The 19753-nt window shown below is 43.5% G+C and overlaps 1 protein-coding gene across 2 annotated transcripts in view; it reads left to right on the forward strand.

The window, feature by feature from the left end:
• LOC306925457 (F-actin-uncapping protein LRRC16A-like) overlaps positions 1 to 19753 on the forward strand; it is a 96083-nt gene that overhangs the window by 31727 nt on the left and 44603 nt on the right. For both annotated transcript variants that reach the window (XM_079504287.1, XM_079504288.1), the window contains exons 3-9: positions 2115 to 2165; positions 11880 to 11939; positions 13156 to 13277; positions 14163 to 14260; positions 14528 to 14598; positions 14919 to 14992; positions 15992 to 16067. In XM_079504287.1, the coding sequence (XP_079360413.1) occupies positions 2115 to 2165; positions 11880 to 11939; positions 13156 to 13277; positions 14163 to 14260; positions 14528 to 14598; positions 14919 to 14992; positions 15992 to 16067 (552 nt within the window). The remainder of the gene's footprint in view (positions 1 to 2114; positions 2166 to 11879; positions 11940 to 13155; positions 13278 to 14162; positions 14261 to 14527; positions 14599 to 14918; positions 14993 to 15991; positions 16068 to 19753) is intronic.

Below are 19753 nucleotides of genomic sequence, written 5' to 3' on the forward strand. Positions count from 1 at the left end.
TAAATGGGTTAGACAAACCTCTCCACCAATAGTTTTCCTATATGATAAAACATTGTTTTAAAAAAGAAATGTCACGCACATTTTTCCAGTGCATATGGCAGGCCTTGTTGACGGATTTGGAAGAGATTTTGAAGGTCTGGTTCCAAAAATGAACCAGTATTTAATGTGTAAAATCCATGATATTTACATTGGAATGAATGAGCCCGCCTGGAAAGTGTCCAAGTGGGAGTGTCTAAGTGGGAGAGGGCGGGGCTTTGCTAAAGGTGAATTTCATGTTCTTCTGTTTCTCAAGTTCTCATATTGTTCTTATTGCTTATTGCCTTCCTGCTTGGTCCCGCCACATCGCTGCTTGCAGCTATATTCTTCCTTTTCTTTTCTTCCCCTCACCTCACTCTCACTCACCCTTCTGCTGTACCTTCTTCCCTCCCTTCTTCCAATAGTCAGGAATGAATGCGTGTTGGATTGCATGCTGTCGTTAACAGGTTTTTTTGTTAAGAATTATTTCAGGTTATTTCAACTTTCATCTGGTAGTTTTCAGGCAGTCGTGAGTTAAAGACATTGGAGGAAGAGTGGGGGTGACTTGCAGCAAAGGTCATGAGCTGGCTTTGAACCCATGATGTTGAAAGGACATGCAACTTCCCTGGGTGACCTTTTCATAAGTACTGCATATACACGTCACTCTTCCTGCTTTTAAGGTCACTCTTTACAATATTATATGTGGTATTTACTTGCCAGCAGACCATGGTGCCCTCTCATGTGAGTGTAAAGAACAGGCCCTGTACAGTCACTATCATTTCACTTAATGCTCTCCCAACTTCATATGTGGAAAACGACGATCTCACGGGTAGACATTTGTATGCCGCGCACAAAGATCTGTCTGTCTGTCCCCTCAAAAGTACACCAATCACAGCTCACGCCGCTACACCTCAGCAGCATCTCCGTCCATAAACAATTGGTGCATGAATAGAGGGACAGAGTTGGCACTGGAGACGGTACAGGGCATTTCCTGTTCTATTTTGGTCATCTTCTTTGGTACACCTAATATAGCTGACAGAATTCCGAGAAGGTTGTCATGAATGTGAGCATTGTTTAATGTGAAGACATGCCTGAATGAGAGGCTGTTTAATACATTTTAAACTTTCCGTAATGTGATGTCATGTGTTGTGCAGATTATTTCTCCGTAGCAGAATTCTCATTCATTCTATGGCAGCTATCTTCATTTTACCAGCCAACTATTCAGTTATCTTGACATAAACAGGAATCCCTGATGTATCTGTCCAGTTTATCTTATTCAGTCATTAGTCATGTAAGCTAGTCTTGTGCTATCAAACACTAGAAAGTATTCCAGTCCAAGTGGATATAAGGGTTTGATTTAATAAACTTTGGCAGTTGGAGTCGCGTCTACTCAGAAGGCAGCAGGACACAAACGAGAAACATCACCACACTGACCCATAATGATCTCATTTAGACAGTTGGTTCTGTTGTCCAGACAAAACCAACCTCTGTGTTACTGACTATGCTACACATCAGAGGTTTCATACTTTTTTGAGGGGCAAAATTCAGCTGTAGATTTTTGTCCTAACACAAACATTAAATGCCATTGACAATGAGTGGAGAATTTCCGACATATGTAGACGACCAAATCAGTATTTTATTTAAAGTCTGTTTGACAATGAATGGAGAATTTACATCAGATGTGTCTGAGAAAATCTGTATTTTTGTCCTAACACAAACATTAAATGTCATTGACAATGAATGGAGAATTTACGTCGTATGTAGACGAGCAAATCAATATTTTTGTTAAATTCCCATTGACAATTAATGGACAATTGACATGTGTGTCATAGCAAATCGACATGTTACGTCATGATGATGTACGTTGATAAGAGCGCCCCTCACTTCACACGGGTGTGATTTTTAGTTTTCCGGTAATAGTTTCCTTCGCAGAATCTGTCATGGATTTTTAACGTTTTGTTATGCTGTGTTGTTTCTCTTTTCTGTCTTTTCCTCGACTTTTGTTTCTAACATACTTCATGTATATGAGGTGGCGTCGAACATGTATCGTAATTACAGTACATTGTCATTAACCCAGCCTCTCTCTCTCTCTCCCTCAGGCACTAGCATCCCATCGAGCCTATGTCTTGACGGCACGCATTCCTGCCAAGGTAAGACCACTGACCGTACCATAAGACCACTAATGGTACTAATGGTACCCCCCCCCCCCCCCCCGTTTGGGTCCAAATGCTTATTTAGTAAATGCACATGCTCCTACTGTCTTCCTTTTATCAAATACACCTACGTTTATCATTACTGTATGTCCTCCTCAAATCATGTCACTGCCTCGGCCTAACATGCATGTGTGTGTTTGTGTGTCCCCTCAGTGGCGACGCAGTCGTTTCTACACTAGTCCGGGCAGCGCCCCCCCCCCCCCCCCCCCCCCCCCCCCCCCCCGCCCACACGCGCGCACACACACACGCACACGCACACGCGCGCACACACACACACACACACTGCAGACTCCACACACGTCAATGAACATGCGTGGGCAACAGAGAAGAATATGAATGAATGGAATGAAAATAACACGATGCTCGTGTTTAGAGAAATCAAGATATCACCATTTTGTAATTAATGCACAGAGCGCATTTGTGCATGTTGTTGCCTATTGTGCTGTAACATTGGAGGGATATAGCCTCTAATATTTTCTTTGAAGAAAAGAAAAAAACAACAGAGAAATAGATATTGCTATTTTAATGGAATTAGGTGCATGTAGCGGGTATAGGCTCTTATTTTCGCTACACAGTATATTTCTATCTTTGAAATAAAAACAGACCTGTCAACAAATGCTATTGCATCTGGTAGTCCGCTGTACCGTTACTATAAAATAGCTTGAACTAGTGCTGGTTTTCTGGGTTAGAACCTATGCACAGTGTGAAGCTCAACAGCGCCACTTTGTCACCTGTTGGTACCCTAAACGTATACATAGGGACATAGATAGGGACGGACATTGCTGGTCATTGGAGTGGCTGCACCACTCAAAAATAGAGATGGATATAGCAATTGTAATGGAATTAGAGACGGGGGGCGGGGGGTGCGCTGCCCGGACTAGCGTAGAACCGACTCAACCGTACTCAACATAATTATACGGCTGGTTAAGAATCTACTGTTATACAGAGCAACAACACTGCCTGAACACAGATGTGCACTATTTCCACATCAGTACCTTTCCACATCAGTACCCATGCTACCATCTGCTCTACTAGCTCACCACCAAAACAACATTAACAAAATCTTTGCCACGGATGTGGGACCTCGTTTGTCTTTCCACAACCCGCCTTTGCCAGAACGAGGGAACTCGTCTAACTTTAAATCTTAGTCTGTGTCGCTTTTATGCCCATATATGGAGTTCTTTGTCAGGCATGCCCAAATATGGAGTCAGAACATCATTGTGAGTCTTTTGTGCTGGTTCTGGACAACGGGTGATCCGACGCACTCGACACCAGGCACTGCACTCCCTGTGGTGGTGTGGAACATGTGTGTCAAATTTGAAGTCAGTGGGGCGAACGGTTTTCGAGTTATGTGGAACACACACACACACACACACACACACACACACACACACACACACACACACGTACAGAGACTTGGTGCATTTATAGATAGATAAAAGATAGATACCGGTATATTTCACTGATAGCACAGTGAAGAGTGACAGCAAACGGGAGATAGCTGGGGAGAGAGTCAACACCTCCGTCAGTCACACTCTGTTCCGCATGCTTCTCCTCAGTGGCTTGAGCAATTGATCTCAACTTGCACATGGGCATTGACCATTACCATATGCACACAACCACAATGCCTGTTTTTCACTTTCCCAAAATGTAAGCTGTTTATTTGCGTTTCTGGTTAAAGGATCTAAACCATGCATTTTAAAAAGAGATTTAATATTTTATATCATATTGTTTATGTCCCTCAAACGTTTTTCTAAAGGTTTGAGCCTAAATCAAGTAATTTCTCTAATTATGAAGGCTTTTCAGCTGAAGAAAGAAAATAAGGGTCTTCACTGAAAAACACTGGTAGTGGCGGAGGAATTAATTAACACTTTGACCCCCTAACACAAGTTACCCGAGCTATGGGATCTGTTGTCATGGTTACAGCCCTACTATGGCATCTGTAGTGCCTGGCTATACTAACTTGGCTTAAAGGTGCAGTGCAACAGAAATGGTGGACATTTTATTTTGAAGTTTCAAACGGTTTCAAGTTGAAACAACGGTCTGAAGTTTCTGAACCAATCAGAGCGCCGCATCCCTTCAGGCGATGGGACGGTAGCTAGGGACGGTAGCTATGCTATACGCAGCAGCATGGTGGTGTGTTTGTTTACAAATCAGATAGACGGCCAGCTGTACCAGTTTACTGTTATGTGGCTTATTTCTACCCTATAATGTTTTCAGATACATATTTTAGCGTGATGATTAAATTGAAACGAGTAATACACTGTCTGGATGTTATCTTGAATGGGAATAAAAACAGATTTCTGTAATCAATAGCAGCTGTGCTGCACGGATGCGCACATATGGGGAATTAAACGGGTGAGCTTAATTTTTATTGGCTTTTATCGATGTGGGCCTCGACACGTGATCACGCAGCACGTTTTCAGGAAGTAATAAAACATGTTTTCTTTTGGCATCCATTGTTAGGTATGCCCTTATGATGACCACGGATATGGTCTAAAAGTGTGAAAAACATATTTTTTATTTCACTACACCTTTAAACACACATAACGACAGAACATGTAGACACTGGAATCGTATATAGGCCCAAAGGGCTTTCTTTTAGGGCCTGTGTCCTTGCAGCTTCAGTCGACTCTATACCATCTCTTCTGTATGCAACTGCTAATCCAGATTATTTCCACAGATCACCTTTTCCCAGAACTCTGTTAACCCCTTGTTCTGCTTTTATATACTCTCAATCCTCACCTTCGCTTCTTCCTCCAGATTACCTCACATCTTAATCTTTTCTCTTCTTCCCTTCATCTTCCTTTTCTTTCTCTCATTCTCTCCCTGTAACCTCTTTTCCTTCCCTCCACCTCTCTTTTTATCCTGATAGCCTATACTGTAGATCCTAGGTCACTGTACCATACAGTAGGTCATTTAGGTATTAATCATTATCAGTCACTGAGTCATAGTTCAACCAATTTCACTTCAGTCCAATATTTTACATCAAAGCTACACCTCTAGCCTGTATAATTAATTAGTCCCAATGGGCTTGCAGGGAATTCCCTCCCAGCTAAAGGAGACACCGGTAGTATGGAAAAGTACAAGCCAACTTCCAAATGCTTGTGGCCGGGAAATGAGCTTTGCCGTTGGCTCTGGCTGGGGAGTGGTGACAGACCCGGCGAGGGGCAGAAATAGCATATTTACACATCCTAAAGTCGCTGTGATTGGTTGATATGGCCGTATAAGCAAATCTCAATCAGAGATTGTCCTTAACATTCCGCCCCCGAATTGCTGTGATTGGTTTAGATGCGCAGAGGACGTTTTCAGATCAAGGAAGTTCTTTCTGAAGGAAAAAATGGGCGATTAATGCGATAAAATATTAACGGCGTTAATTCGGTCATGCGAAAACACTAGTAACCTAGAAGGCAACAGTTCACATACAGTAGATGACTGTTTGTGTTGCTTCTGGCTACAGTCTACTGATCAGTCATATGATATGCCATGCCTTAAACTCTGTGAGAGTAACAGTGAACAGACCAGTTCAGCTTCCAGTTTGCTGAAGGTTTATTCAATACTAGAATAGAGATTGCATCTTTCTTCAACTTGAAATGGTCCTTTTTATGGTCAGGATTACATGCCTGGTGGCTCAGCCAATTAGACCATAATGCTCCTAGTGATCACAAGGACCCTGCAGGTTTGAGTCTGGCCCTCGTCTTGTCTTGCATGTGTCCTCTCGCTTTTACCCCTGGTTTCCTGTATCTCAACACTGACCTACAGTCTATAGCTGGGGTCGCACTTGGAAAGATTCGGCTTTTGGTTTTTGAATTTTGGCGTGGTGTTGGGTATCACAGACTAAAATATTAGACAAATAATAATCGATAAAAGAGATTTTACAATGGATTCTGTTACTATTGGGTGTGCTAAATAACATACTAAAATCTTAGGAAAAACGAACAACCAGAAAGGCATCGTTTTCAAGATGGCGTCCACGGTGGCTAAAATATGCCTATAAACTGGGATTTAATATGTACTTGGTAACTACTTTTTGAATTTTGGCATGGTGTTAGGTATGGGCATAAGGTTTTCAAAAACCCTCGCAAACTAATTTGGCTCGCGCCCTAGTGGTCGGTTTGCAATGAAACCACTATTAGATATGTCAGTATATGGTTGAAACCCCAAATAATTGATAGAGATTTTTCAATGGATTATGTTACTAGTGGGTGTGCTAAATAACATACTAAATTCTTACGAAAAACAAACATCTGGAAAGGCATCGTTTTCAAGATGGCGTCCACGATGGAGCTGCCGGGAGCTTAAATTGCTGATGTTATTTAGCACACCCAATGGTAACAGAATCCATTGAAAAATCTCTCCTATCAATTATTTGGGGTTCCAATCATATACTGACATATCTAATAGTGGTTTCATTGTAAACTGACCACTAGGGGGCGAGCCAAATTAGTTTGCATATGGTTTTTGAAAACCGTATTCCATGGTGTTAGGTATAACACCATGCCAAAATTCAAAAAGTAGTTACCAAGTGCATAATTGTCATGATTTTTTACATATTAAATCCCAGTTTATAGGCATTTTAGCTCATTTTAGCCACCGTGGACACCATCTTGAAAACAATGCCTTTCTATTTTATCAATTATTTTGGTTTACAACCATAGCTATACATATCTAATATTTGAGTCTGCGCAAACAGCCCACTAGGGGACGCCCAAAGTGTTTGCACAGCTTTTTGAAAACCTTATAACCATACCGAACACCACGCCAAAATTCAAAAACTAGTCACCAAAAGCCAAATTGTGGTGATTTTTTACGAGTCCGCCCCCAGCTAGTATGACTATGATATAAAGCAGTGGTTCCCAAAATGGGATCCGGGGACCCCTAGGGGTCCTTGAGGGAGTTCCAGGGGGTCCCCAGCTAAATTATAGTTATAGGAACCAAATGGACCCTTATGGGTCTGTAACTCAGAGAGTGTACAAATGGGACCATTTGTACACTTAACGGGTCCATTTCGTTCCATTTGTACACTCTCAGAGTTACGGTAAATTAACTGATTTTACAATATAAATTGGGGGTCCCAGAGATAGAAATGCCATTAAATGGGGGTCCGTAGCCTCATTCAGGTCAAACTGGGGGCCCTTCCTTGAAATGAAAATGGTTGAAAATCACTGCTAAAAATCTTCTCTTATGGGGGTCCTTGGCATATATTTTCAAATAGGGCGTCCGCAGGCTAATGAGTATCATTTTGGGGGTCCTTGACATGACATTGTTTGGGAACCACTGATATAAAGCATAATAAATGAATGTAAAAGAGGATTACTGTTACCTTGTCCACCAATAGAATATGAAAGAATAAGGAAGGACGAGGAGATTAGGAGGGTTAAGTGACAGATGGATAATGAATGAATGAATGAACAATGCAATTAGTCAGGCATTTGGTATCTCTGCATACCTCACAGCACGCTTTCTTGCCATTGGCTAGAACTGGTGCATCGCTCAGCATGCTCGAATACCATTGGCTCACAATCAAACACTTTTTTTTTCACTTGTGTTTTGTTGTTATTAAAGGTATATTCAGTGATTTCACTTAATTCAGATATAACTTTTTTTCTTTTTTTGTGATAATCCTCCCTACTATAGAGTGTTCTGACCATATAATTAGGTCCTCCCTACCCCCAGTGAACCGCAGGGGTCAAAAAACCCTAGTTTCGGCTTTGGTGGTGGGTGAGAAAGCCTTCATCCAATCAGGATAGAGGGGGCCTTCCTCCAATCAGGAACGAGCGGGGCGAACCTTGGTGGGGGTGCGCACGCTTTTTCCGACACACCAAAGGTCCGAAGCGTGGGGACATGCGATATGATGCGAAAATGCGATGGTCCGACATGCGCTGCTCCCGTGCTTGCGGTTATGTTTAGGTTAGGGATTGAGATTTCGGATCAATAGTATGTCGGAACTAAAGCCTGTACCCCCTTGGTGCATGTGCTGTTGGCCTGTTGCGTCCCCCCCCCACCGTAGAGCGTGTGCATGTGCATATCTTGTTATCGGGGCGGACGGGTTTTTACAAATCACCCAAATCACTGAATGCTCCTTTAACTTTAACTTGCAGTGTGTGTGTGTGTGTGCTTCCAATGTGAAGTGTGCCAGGTTCAAAAGTGTTTTAAATTCGGGACACACTGCATGATAGCAGATACTGAAAAAAGTCTGGTCGGTATATAACAAAGGGACTGAGAGTCAACCGGTGCGCCTCAGCCTAATGTGGCTAGTCTGTGTGTCTCAGCAGCAGGGGGATATAGAGCAGCTGGGACAGTTAAAGCCTTTATTCAGGTGCTTTTCAGGTCATTTCTTGTACTAGCACCTGAATAAAAGGCATGAACTGTCCGAAATGCTCCAGTGACTATCCATTCTGCAACGGCCGATATATATCGGCCTAAATATATTTTTTTATATTATTATATCAGTTTCCATTTCTAAATGCGAGCAAATTATGAATCAGACCCGTCCACTTTGCTCATCAACCCATTTTGTGAAATGATTGTACTTGTATGATTGAAAAGGAAGTTTGGACACACACACACACACACACACACACACACACACTCACACTCACACTCACACTCACACACACACACACACACACACACTCTCACACACACTCTCACACACTCACACACTCACCCACACACACACACACACACACACACACACACACACACAGCCAGCCTCCTGTTTTTCTCCTCTCTGTGCCAACCCTCAGGAGCAGTGCCCACCTGGAATAGTCTGGTCTCACTCTCTGGCCTAGCCTCCGGCACTGTGCATGTGTGTGTGTGTGTGCTTGCGTGCGTGTCGCATGCATTTGTATGCAGGTGCACGAGTTCCTCTTTTTCCTCCCCTTTTTAGGAAAGGAATGGCAGACGACCACTTTCCTTTGTTGTCTTTGTTCTGAAATGCTCTGCTGAAGGAGAAGTGCATTACTGGATGTCTGCACTTTGTCTCTTTTATGAAACACATTTGAATAGCTTAAATGTAAGAAGCAAAATTCTATGTCACTGTAATTATTTTGTCAGCAATGAATACCATTTTCAGTTTTAATTTAAAAAGTATACATCACAGCAAATTCTGAATTATGAGCAGATGAATCAATCAAAAATTGATACGTTGATTGACTGTTAATGGAGTATTGGGATTGACGCTGAAAAGTATTTGTCTTGTTTTAGGTCAGACGGTGTGTAAATATTGTCTTCAGTGTATGAGCCATGCTTAATTGTCTCCACCAGGCCGAAGGCATGGGGACAGAGTATGTTTTGCACTCCGTCTGTCCGTCCGTGTGTGTGTGTGTGTCCGTCCGTGTGTCCGCCCGTCTGTGCCGGTGGCTTGATCGCAGCCACACTCCATGAATGCCACAGCTGAACCTCTGCCCAAAGTTTTCACATTGGCCTCTTATAGCGCCACCAGGAGGCCGCTTTGTGCAAAACATATTATTGGACAGTACAACTACAGATTTTGTCCAAACATCATGCAAATTGGTACACAGTCTCTCTAGAGCCATTCAATGAAACGGATCTTTCAGATTTTTCAGACTCCATCCTGATTGGCTAAGATTGGCTACCAAAGTTCGCAGGAGTGCTCTGTTTCAAACAAAATGCCGCACATCATGAACACATCGTGTGATTTCCGTGACGTGCACGCACATTCCCACTAGGCAGAGGAAGAAATGCCACTGGAACATTTTCAACTCACACTCATGGTGGCGCTATAACTGGCCCTAGAGACCAAGGAAAGCCTTTGCCTGGAATGTTGTGCTCTTTATAGTGCCACCAGGAGGCCGACATATGTAAAACACATTTTCTCATATTATATATCTCACGCAAATCGGTACACATGCTCTCCAGAGTCATGTGATCAAGATTTGATTTCTCAGTATCCCACTTTGTACCCGTTTTGTACAAATCGCCACGACTCCTCAACGCAGCGTCCACTTGTGGTGAAACTGTGCATGCATATTCCCACTAGGCTGAGGAAGAAATGCCACTTGACAGTTTTCAAATCAGCGTCATAGTGGCGCTGTACAGGCCAAGTCGCGACACACACACACACACACACACACACACACACACACACACACACACACACACACACACACACACACACACACACACACACAAAAACATGTTTATATTACTCCTAAACATTTTGCCAAACATAACACACACTCCTATCCTCCTGGTGGAGACCTGTGCCCAGAAGGGCACTTTTTCTAGTTCATACTCATACATACACCTACTGCTGTCCAAAGATAGCGGATCTACAAGCTCACTTTGTAGATCGACTATTTTCAACATGCGACAGCGACGCGCAACAAAGTATAAACCAGGCTTTAGCATTCATGTGCTCTTCACACAGATGTTAATGTTTTCAGTGTATGAGTCAGCATGTGCTCTGCACACATGTTATTGTCAGTGTATGAGTCAGCATTCATGTGCTCTGCACACAGATGTTGAGGAATGAGAAACGACTGGATCTCAAACCTGTTAATTATAGAACAGGCCTATTTTCAGGCCTGTTCCCTCAGACACACATTCAATCTTCTAGGGCAGAGGTGCCCACACCATTTTGGTTTGCCCACAGGGTTAGTACAGGATATTTAGAGATCATTTAGAATAGGTTAAAAAAAACAAAAAACAAGATTGATATATTTAATAAATGTATCACGCTTTTACAGTGTATTTAGGTCCATCCATGGTGAGATTACGTTTTGACCCACAGAACTTTTAGCTCACGCACGCACTCATGCACGCACACGCACACGCACACACACACACACACACACACACACACACACACACTGATAATAACCACCTGGATTTAATTCTTCTTTGTGATAAGTGTACCTTGACTTAGCTTATACTGTATCTACTGTGCATCCAGGGTTCTTCCCAAGGCTGTAGATATTAAGTACATTTTCTTTAAGGCTTCTGTACAGATGTCTGTATTTATTCAGTCTAGTTCAGACCTAAAATATTGCTATTGCCCTTGATCCATAGTTTAACTCATTCTGCGCCATAATCACCTTTTGACGCCTCCCGGTCCAAATGCCCTCTGCGCAGAGATGGACGCCTATTTTAATATTACTAGACCTGTAGGTGCTCGTCGCAGTCGGCCACCGGCCTACTTGGGAACCTAATGATATACGTTGTCTTAGCACCCATTTTAACTGCAGAGACGTTGCGCATTATATAGTAGATTAGCTTGATTTGTGTCTCATTTCTCTAAACAATATGATCCCAGATTACAAAATGTTTTGGGTGAATTAAATAACATTCGAGGCACCCATTACATAGCGATAATTAATTTCCTGATTCTCGGCTTCCGAGTGAAATGGCTTTCAAACCAAGAGTCTCGCCGTATGGGCGGCGTACCTGGAGTACCTTTGTCGCATACTATACATCCACAAAATACCCTTGAGGCATAGTATCCACTATTCCAGTGGTTCCCAAACTTTTCAGGTCGAGACCCACAGACGTTTTCCCGGGACCCAAACTACTGAAAATATCTGATCTACAAGCACACGACGACTCCTGACCCACTCTTTGGGAAAAAGTGCACTATTCAGTACTTAGTGTGCCAGGAATCTCATTGTTCTCTTCTGTTTTTCTTAGGTGGAGCACTCTATTAACTATTTGGAGATCCAGGCGGTCACGTGTAACAAGCCCACACAGGTACAGAATTATATATATAATGATACCCTGGATTACATTTGAAAATAACTAATAAATCTAATTTATTTAAATTAAGTTGAATGGCAACACACAAAACCTGAAATTATGTATGTGCTTCATAAGGATTATTCATAGTTGGCTGTTGGCTTGCAGAAGCATGCACAGTAAACACAGAAAACGATAATCAAAAGAAATCTATAACTACAATGTTGCTATGGTTTTTAAGTTCTTAATGTGTTCTACTATCTTTTATTTGGATTCTTCATGTTAACACTTTCTCATCTTTCATCTTTCTCATCAAGTTGTTTATCACTCTCTTGGCTAGGTTCTTGACCATGAATATGTTATTGTAAAAACATGTAGGCTTAACAGTGTATGCAGCATTTTTTTTACAGATATTTTTTTGGGCATTTTTGGCCTTTTGTATAGGGTACAGTAATTAGACAGGAAAGGGGGAGAGAGATGGGGAGTGACACGCGGCAAAGGCCGTCGAGCTCCAGAGTCGAACCCGTGGCACGCCGTCCGGCTGGCTTGGCAGCCTAGGTGCCCAGTCGGTTGAGCTAACCGTCCAGGCCCACACAGGAGGTTTTTATTCAAGGAATGATACATATTCCAGAGCTCTAGTGTGGACCTTTAAGAATCTGAGGAGGTCAGTCCGCTGCTTAGGAGCTTTGTATGTCTCTGGCTGCCTGGCTGTGTCCGAGCACGAAAATAGCATTTGGTTGGTTTTCAAAACCAAAAGTGTCAACTGTTGTGCAGCCTAACACACACATACAGATCATATACTGTATATATGATGATTTCAGGTGTTACAGTACAGTACAGTACAGTACAGTACAGGGACCCCCTCCCCCGGGGACCCCCACACGGTAACTCTGTCATTTCTCGACCGTTTCGGACACGGGGCGGCTCGCCAGAACCGGGCCGGCACCCTGGGTGGGTTCCTGCGGGTCTGGAAGTTCCGGGAACCCCCCGGGGACCCCCACATGGAGTTGCACCACTTACTTCACACGGGTGTGATTTATTTTTAAGGTTTTAATTTAAGAAAAGAATACCATGACATTTCTTTCTACATTTTGTTTTAAATATTAACGTTCTATTATCTTTACAATCTTGATGTTTGGGGCAAAGTTTGCAATAACGTTGCAGACCACAAGTTGAGAATCACTGTTTTCATGTGTGGCGAGCCACTGAGAATATCTCTTGTCTCTTCTAGCTGTCCATAGAGTATGAACGTGGCTCCTTCTCTCTGAGGCTTCTCACCACAGAGGAGGTGAATGAAGTGGTCACTCACATAGGATACTGTATGCTCAGGATATGTCCTGGACTCCCACCTAGGTACGTTCACTGTGTGTGTGTGTGTGTGTGTGTGTGTGTGTGTGTGTGTGTGTGTGTGTGTGTGTGTGTGTGTGTGTGTGTGTGTGTGTGTGTGTGTGTGTGTGTGTGTGTGTGTGTGTGTGTGTGTGTGTGTGTGTGTGACGATATAATATTCAGGATTGTCATTGTTACTAGAGAAACCTTGGTTGTGGTTCCTCATAGTTGAAGCAACAGGTCTCCACCAGGTCAGGGATTTCTTTTTTGCAAAAATGTGGCTCCTGGTGGTGTTATGATGATGATGCAATAGTAAAATGGTGGGATTAATTGTTCTTCAATTTAGTGGAAATGAAAAAATGTACAGCAATTGGACACTGCGTAAATGATTTGAGGGACACACCTGCCACAATCTTTAGATGTCAATCTTAGCCAACCACAATAGAATATAAAAAATCTATGATGTGTACCGATTTGCGTGCAATTTGGAATAAAATTTGGATAAAATCTGGAGTAGTAATAAAAATGAAAATGTGTTTTACATAAGTCAGCCTTGTGATGGCGCTATAAAGGCCAGATGTGAAACTGCAAGGCAATGGTTTTTCCTTGGCCTCTAAGGACTGTGAATATAAGGTTTTACGCAGATCGGTGCAATTATAGGTAAAAACATGAATTGGCCTGTTATACCGCCACCATGAGGCGGATTTGAGCATTTTTAAGTGGCACTTCATTTTCGGCCTAGTGGAAATGTGCATACAAAATTTCACGGATATCGATCGGAAGATGTGAAACAGTAATTTCTGTGTGAACGGGAAGCACAGGTGTGAAATGCAGAAATAAATATTCATTGAAAGATAGTCATAAAAACCCTCAACAAACACTGATTGTGTATTAATTTGGTTTTTGTCTTAGTAAAGTGATGAAGAAGCTGTGTATGGAACCCCCTGACAGACTGACTTCTCTAGAAACACTATGGGAGAATAACAAACCTGCTGAACCAGGACCCTGTGGTATGTTTGTACTTTTGTGTGTGTGTGTGTGTGTGTGTGTGTGTGTGTGTGTGTGTGTGTGTGTGTGTGTGTGTGTGTGTGTGTGTGTGTGTGTGTGTGTGTGTGTGTGTGTGTGTGTGTGTGTGTGTGTGTGTGTGTGTGTGTGTGTGTGTGTGTGTGTGTGTGTGTGTGTGTGAGATTAGGTATATGTCTTTCACACAGTACATCTCTTTATTTTCTTTGTCTCTCCCCTCTTCCCCTCAACTGCCCTCCCCCCCTTGTGTCTAGGTGGGTTTTCTCAGATGTACAGGTGTGTATGTGACTGGTTGGGCTTGCCTGCCAGAGAAGAGGTGCAGTGGGTCAGTACCGTTCATTTCATTTAGATAAAGTATAATTGTGTTGTGTATATGAATAGTGGTTCCATTGCTATTCCTTGAACATGACAGTGAAGGACGCTCGGGTGGTGTAGTGGTATGCTAAAGTAGCTGGCCTCTGCCCACCACCGCGGAGTCTGTGGGTTTAAATCCACCGTAGTGCATCTGGCTTTGTTGAACACCTATACGGGGAGGAAAGCTGGGCTACATTTAAAATGGGGATTAAAGGAAAAGAGAAGGATACTGAAATAGCATAATTCTACAGAGGTTTTGTTAACGGTCTATATATGAATGCTCTTTTCCAGGATGTGGACACCATCTATCTGACGCAAGATTCCAAAGAACTAAACCTACAGGACTTTAGCCATCTGGAGAACAGGTGGGTGTTAAGCTTATAGTCGTATGACAGGTCAGGTGGATATACTGCATGTGGAAACACAGATATAAAGAAGTAAATAGACGCTGTCTGGGATCTGCAGAAACATTCTATCTCCAAGCGGAACTGAGAAAGAGGTTAACCAAGGTACATCCTTGAACCTTGAACCGTATAATGTGTTATCGATAGTATGGCTTGTTGGCCCAGAGAAAAGTTTTTAGAGTCTGAGACAGCAGGACTCCCTCGAGCCAAAGGGTTAGACAACCGAGGTCTCTTCCTCATAAAAAGACGATGTGCTACTTTCAACTGATGAATCAAGTAATTCCCACACCACAATGAGTTGTAACACCACAAAGTTTAAGGTTATGCACGCATGCTGTCACACATGAATGAGCGCCAGAGCACAATACGAGAGTCTTAAGATGAACGCAATCTTTGCCACGAATGTGGGACCTCATTTTTCGTTCCACAACCCACCTCTGCCAGAACGAGGGAACTCGTCTTTCTTTAATTTAATTTAATCCAGTAATTAAAAATAAAAAATTATATATATATATATATATATATATAATATATAAGTGTATATATATTATTTTTTTTACTCACATGTTAGACATCCTACATACGGATCCGACGTGCATGAGGGCGCGCACTCGTTTATTTGTTGTTACTTTTTCTGCTCAAAATGAGACAATCTGTGATGTTTAGGAAAACAAGCTAAGCTAATGCTACCACCGGGTGATGCTGCTCCTCCATGCGCAACAACAGCAGCAGCTGTATGGGGGATACATTTCCTGGTTAGTCAGGGGGCCCTTCTTTGGTTTTTCACGTTTCTCTGGCATTGGCACCACTTTTTTCCCTAGAGGGCTAGCATGGATTGTGTTAAGAAGTATTCCTCGTTAATAATACAATACCTACAACATAATAAATAAGTTACCTAAAGTTTACATATAAAGATATTGATAACTATGAAATATTCTCTCCTCATCCGTGCATCCTCAGAGATCTAGTGGCCATAATAGCAGTCCTGGAGTTTAACCAGTGGTTCACCAAGCTCTCCACCAAAGACTTCAAACTGGTCAGTTCACAGCCTACATCACACATCTAGCACCACCCTCCATCTCTATCCCTCGCCGACATATTCATCCAGTTTGGGAGAACCTGTCACCTTAGCAAACTCCATCTGCATCTGTATTAATGGCATTTCAGCATGTCTGCCTGCAACCCTCCCTCTCAAGTCTCAAATTCCCCCCCTCTGTCTGTCTGTCCTGGATCAGATCAATGTTCCTATGTGATAAGCCTCTTAATCCTAACTAAACAATAAGGCTCAATTACTCAAGCTTTGGCTCCCCAGAGCTCCCTATTACTAACTCTGTGTCCCAACACTGCTCCCCAGAGCTCCCTATTACTAACTCTGTGTCCCAACACTGCCCAGAGCTCCCTATTACTAACTCTGTGTCCCAACACTGCTCCCCAGAGCTCCCTATTACTAACTCTGTGTCCCAACACTGCCCAGAGCTCCCTATTACTAACTCTGTGTCCCAACACTGCCCAGAGCTCCATATTACTAACTCTGTGTCCCAACACTGCTCCCCAGAGCTCCCTATTACTAACTCTGTGTCCCAACACTGCCCAGAGCTCCCTATTACTTTTTTTTTTCTCATTCAATTTTTATTTGTTTTCTGATCAAGGACAGCATAATCATTTTACAGTGTACAAAATTGAACTCAAAACACTCACTCACACACTCACACGTGTGTGTACGTACGTACGCACGCGCGCACGCACACACACACACACACACACACACACACACACACACACACACACACACACACACACACACACATACACACACACAAAACAGAGCTCCCTATTACTAACTGTGTCCCAACACTGCTCCCCAGAGCTCCCTATTACTAACTCTGTGTCCCAACACTGCCCAGAGCTCCCTATTACTAACTCTGTGTCCCAACACTGCCCAGAGCTCCATATTACTAACTCTGTGTCCCAACACTGCTCCCCAGAGCTCCCTATTACTAACTCTGTGTCCCAACACTGCCCAGAGCTCCCTATTACTAACTCTGTGTCCCAACACTGCTCCCCAGAGCTCCCTATTACTGACTCTGTGTCCCAACACTGCTCCCCAGAGCTCCCTATTACTAACTCTGTGTCCCAACACTGCCCAGAGCTCCCTATTACTAACTCTGTGTCCCAACACTGCCCAGAGCTCCCTATTACTAACTCTGTGTCCCAACACTTCTCCCCAGAGCTCCCTATTACTAACTCTGTGTCCCAACACTGCCCAGAGCTCCCTATTACTAACTCTGTGTCCCAACACTGCTCCCCAGAGCTCCCTATTACTGACTCTGTGTCCCAACACTGCTCCCCAGAGCTCCCTATTACTAACTCTGTGTCCCAACACTGCCCAGAGCTCCCTATTACTAACTCTGTGTCCCAACACTGCCCAGAGCTCCCTATTACTAACTCTGTGTCCCAACACTGCTCCCCAGAGCTCCCTATTACTAACTCTGTGTCCCAACACTGCCCAGAGCTCCCTATTACTAACTCTGTGTCCCAACACTGCTCCCCAGAGCTCCCTATTACTGACTCTGTGTCCCAACACTGCTCCCCAGAGCTCCCTATTACTAACTCTGTGTCCCAACACTGCCCAGAGCTCCCTATTACTAACTCTGTGTCCCAACACTGCCCAGAGCTCCCTATTACTAACTCTGTGTCCCAACACTCCCCAGAGCTCCCTATTACTAACTCTGTGTCCCAACACTGCCCAGAGCTCCCTAGTACTAACTCTGTGTCCCAACACTGCCCGCAGTCTCACCAATTACCATGCACAGCTCCCGAAGTCCCAACAATTATCACACATCTCCATCACAGCTAGCCGAATGGGATTTATATTTCTGGTGTCCTAAATTTTCTAAACAACCATGTGTCCATCCAATGTGCGTTATCCGGGATTAGTTTTAATAAGAAATTGAGCCCAAGGCTTGCATGTGCATGTGTGTGTCTGAATTTATGCTAATGTCCTGTAGTGTACAACCATGCTTTTTGGGGCTAGGTTGCTATAGTTACCACCACTGCGGTGTGTGTGTGTGTGTGTGTGTGTGTGTGTGTGTGTGTGTGTGTGTGTGTGTGTGTGTGTGTGTGTGTGTGTGTGTGTGTGTGTGTGTGTGTGTGTGTGTGTGTGTGTGTGTGTGTGTGTGTGTGTGTGTGTGTGTGTGTGTGTGTGTGTGTGTGTTTGTCGCTTTCAAGGAAATGTCCACATCCAACATTTCATTTTAATGTGGTGATAAATGATAAATGGACTGGTCTTTGAGACATGTTGTTAAATGGGAGTACAATGTGGTTTGGGTCATACTTGAAGCCTAAACCCCCAGAGTCATTGGTGGGGAAAGAAGGGGAAATATAAATGGGTAAAGATGAAGGGAATGGTGAGATTGGGCAACACAGTGAAACAAAGGAATCAAAAGGAAGGAAGGAGGAAGGAAGGAGAGAGGGGGAGACTGAATTAAAGGGGAGTTGTTGCATGTGCGCCAGATAATGGCATGGAGAGATTGACAAGAAGTTCGCTAATGAGAGGTTAGAACCAGTGCCGGCGTGTCCTATACGCGAACAACACACCCGCGTAAGGTCCCTGGGAGGTAGGGCCCCCCGCAGTCTACCGACAAAACTAATACATGTATTTGCTGTTTGTTTCTACTGAATTGAACTGACCGGAACTGACAGGCATGTTGTGTCGCTTCACTTGTTGTAGGTGTCAGGGAACATTAATCTGCATCATAAAAGCAGCGATCGTCGTCCTATTCATGATGTTGATCTCAGCGGAGGTAGGCTACTGTGGTGTTGTGAGTGCTACGCTAACTAAACAAAACACATGGCATCAGCAGCAGCTGCATCCGTCTCACCAGGGTTGTTGATTTTGTGAGAGAGAAACAAGCAACCAGGTCCATTAAAAAAGTCCAAAATAAGCAACTAGGGCAGGTCAGTCAAACTGTATTGTCAAATGTTGTTTTAGAGCAGTGGTTCTCAAACATTTTCATGTCAAGGATCCCCAATATTTTAAAGCAACTTTACAGAAAAACTAGCCCGAAGTAGCTTATAATAAGCAGAATGAGACCACACACACTCTGTCCCAAATAGCACAGGCCGTCGATGCAAAGGGTTAGGATAATCAGTCTGTTTGCCTTTCAATCTGAGATCAAGATGCTTGGATGAAGATGAGGAAGGAGGAGTTTTGGAGATGATATGAGAACATGAGGCTGGAAAACAAGAGGACAGTGAAGAACAGAAGACATGTTTTGCATTACTCAATAGTGTGTGTGTGTGTGTCTGTCTGTCTGTCTGTCTGTCTGTCTGTCTGTCTGTCTGTCTGTCTGTCTGTCTGTCTGTCTGTCTGTCTGTCTGTCTGTCTGTCTGTCTGTCTGTCCGTGTGTGTGTCTGTCCGTGTGTGTGTCTGTCCGTGTGTGTGTCTGTCCGTGTGTGTGTGTGTGTCTGTGTGTGTGTGTGTCTGTGTGTGTGTGCGTGTGTGTGTGTGTGTCTGTCCGTGTGTGTGTGTGTGTCTGTCCGTGTGTGTCTGTCCGTGTGTGTGTGTGTGTGTCTGTCCGTGTGTGTCTGTCCGTGTGTGTGTGTGTGTGTCTGTCCGTGTGTGTCTGTCCATGTGTGTCTGTCCGTGTGTGTGTGTGTGTGTCTGTCCGTGTGTGTCTGTCCGTGTGTGTCTGTCCGTGTGTGTGTGTGTGTGTCTGTCCG

Source organism: Electrona antarctica (assembly GCF_951216825.1).
Source record: "Electrona antarctica genome assembly, chromosome: 6".
NCBI classification, from domain to species: Eukaryota; Metazoa; Chordata; class Actinopteri; order Myctophiformes; family Myctophidae; genus Electrona; species Electrona antarctica.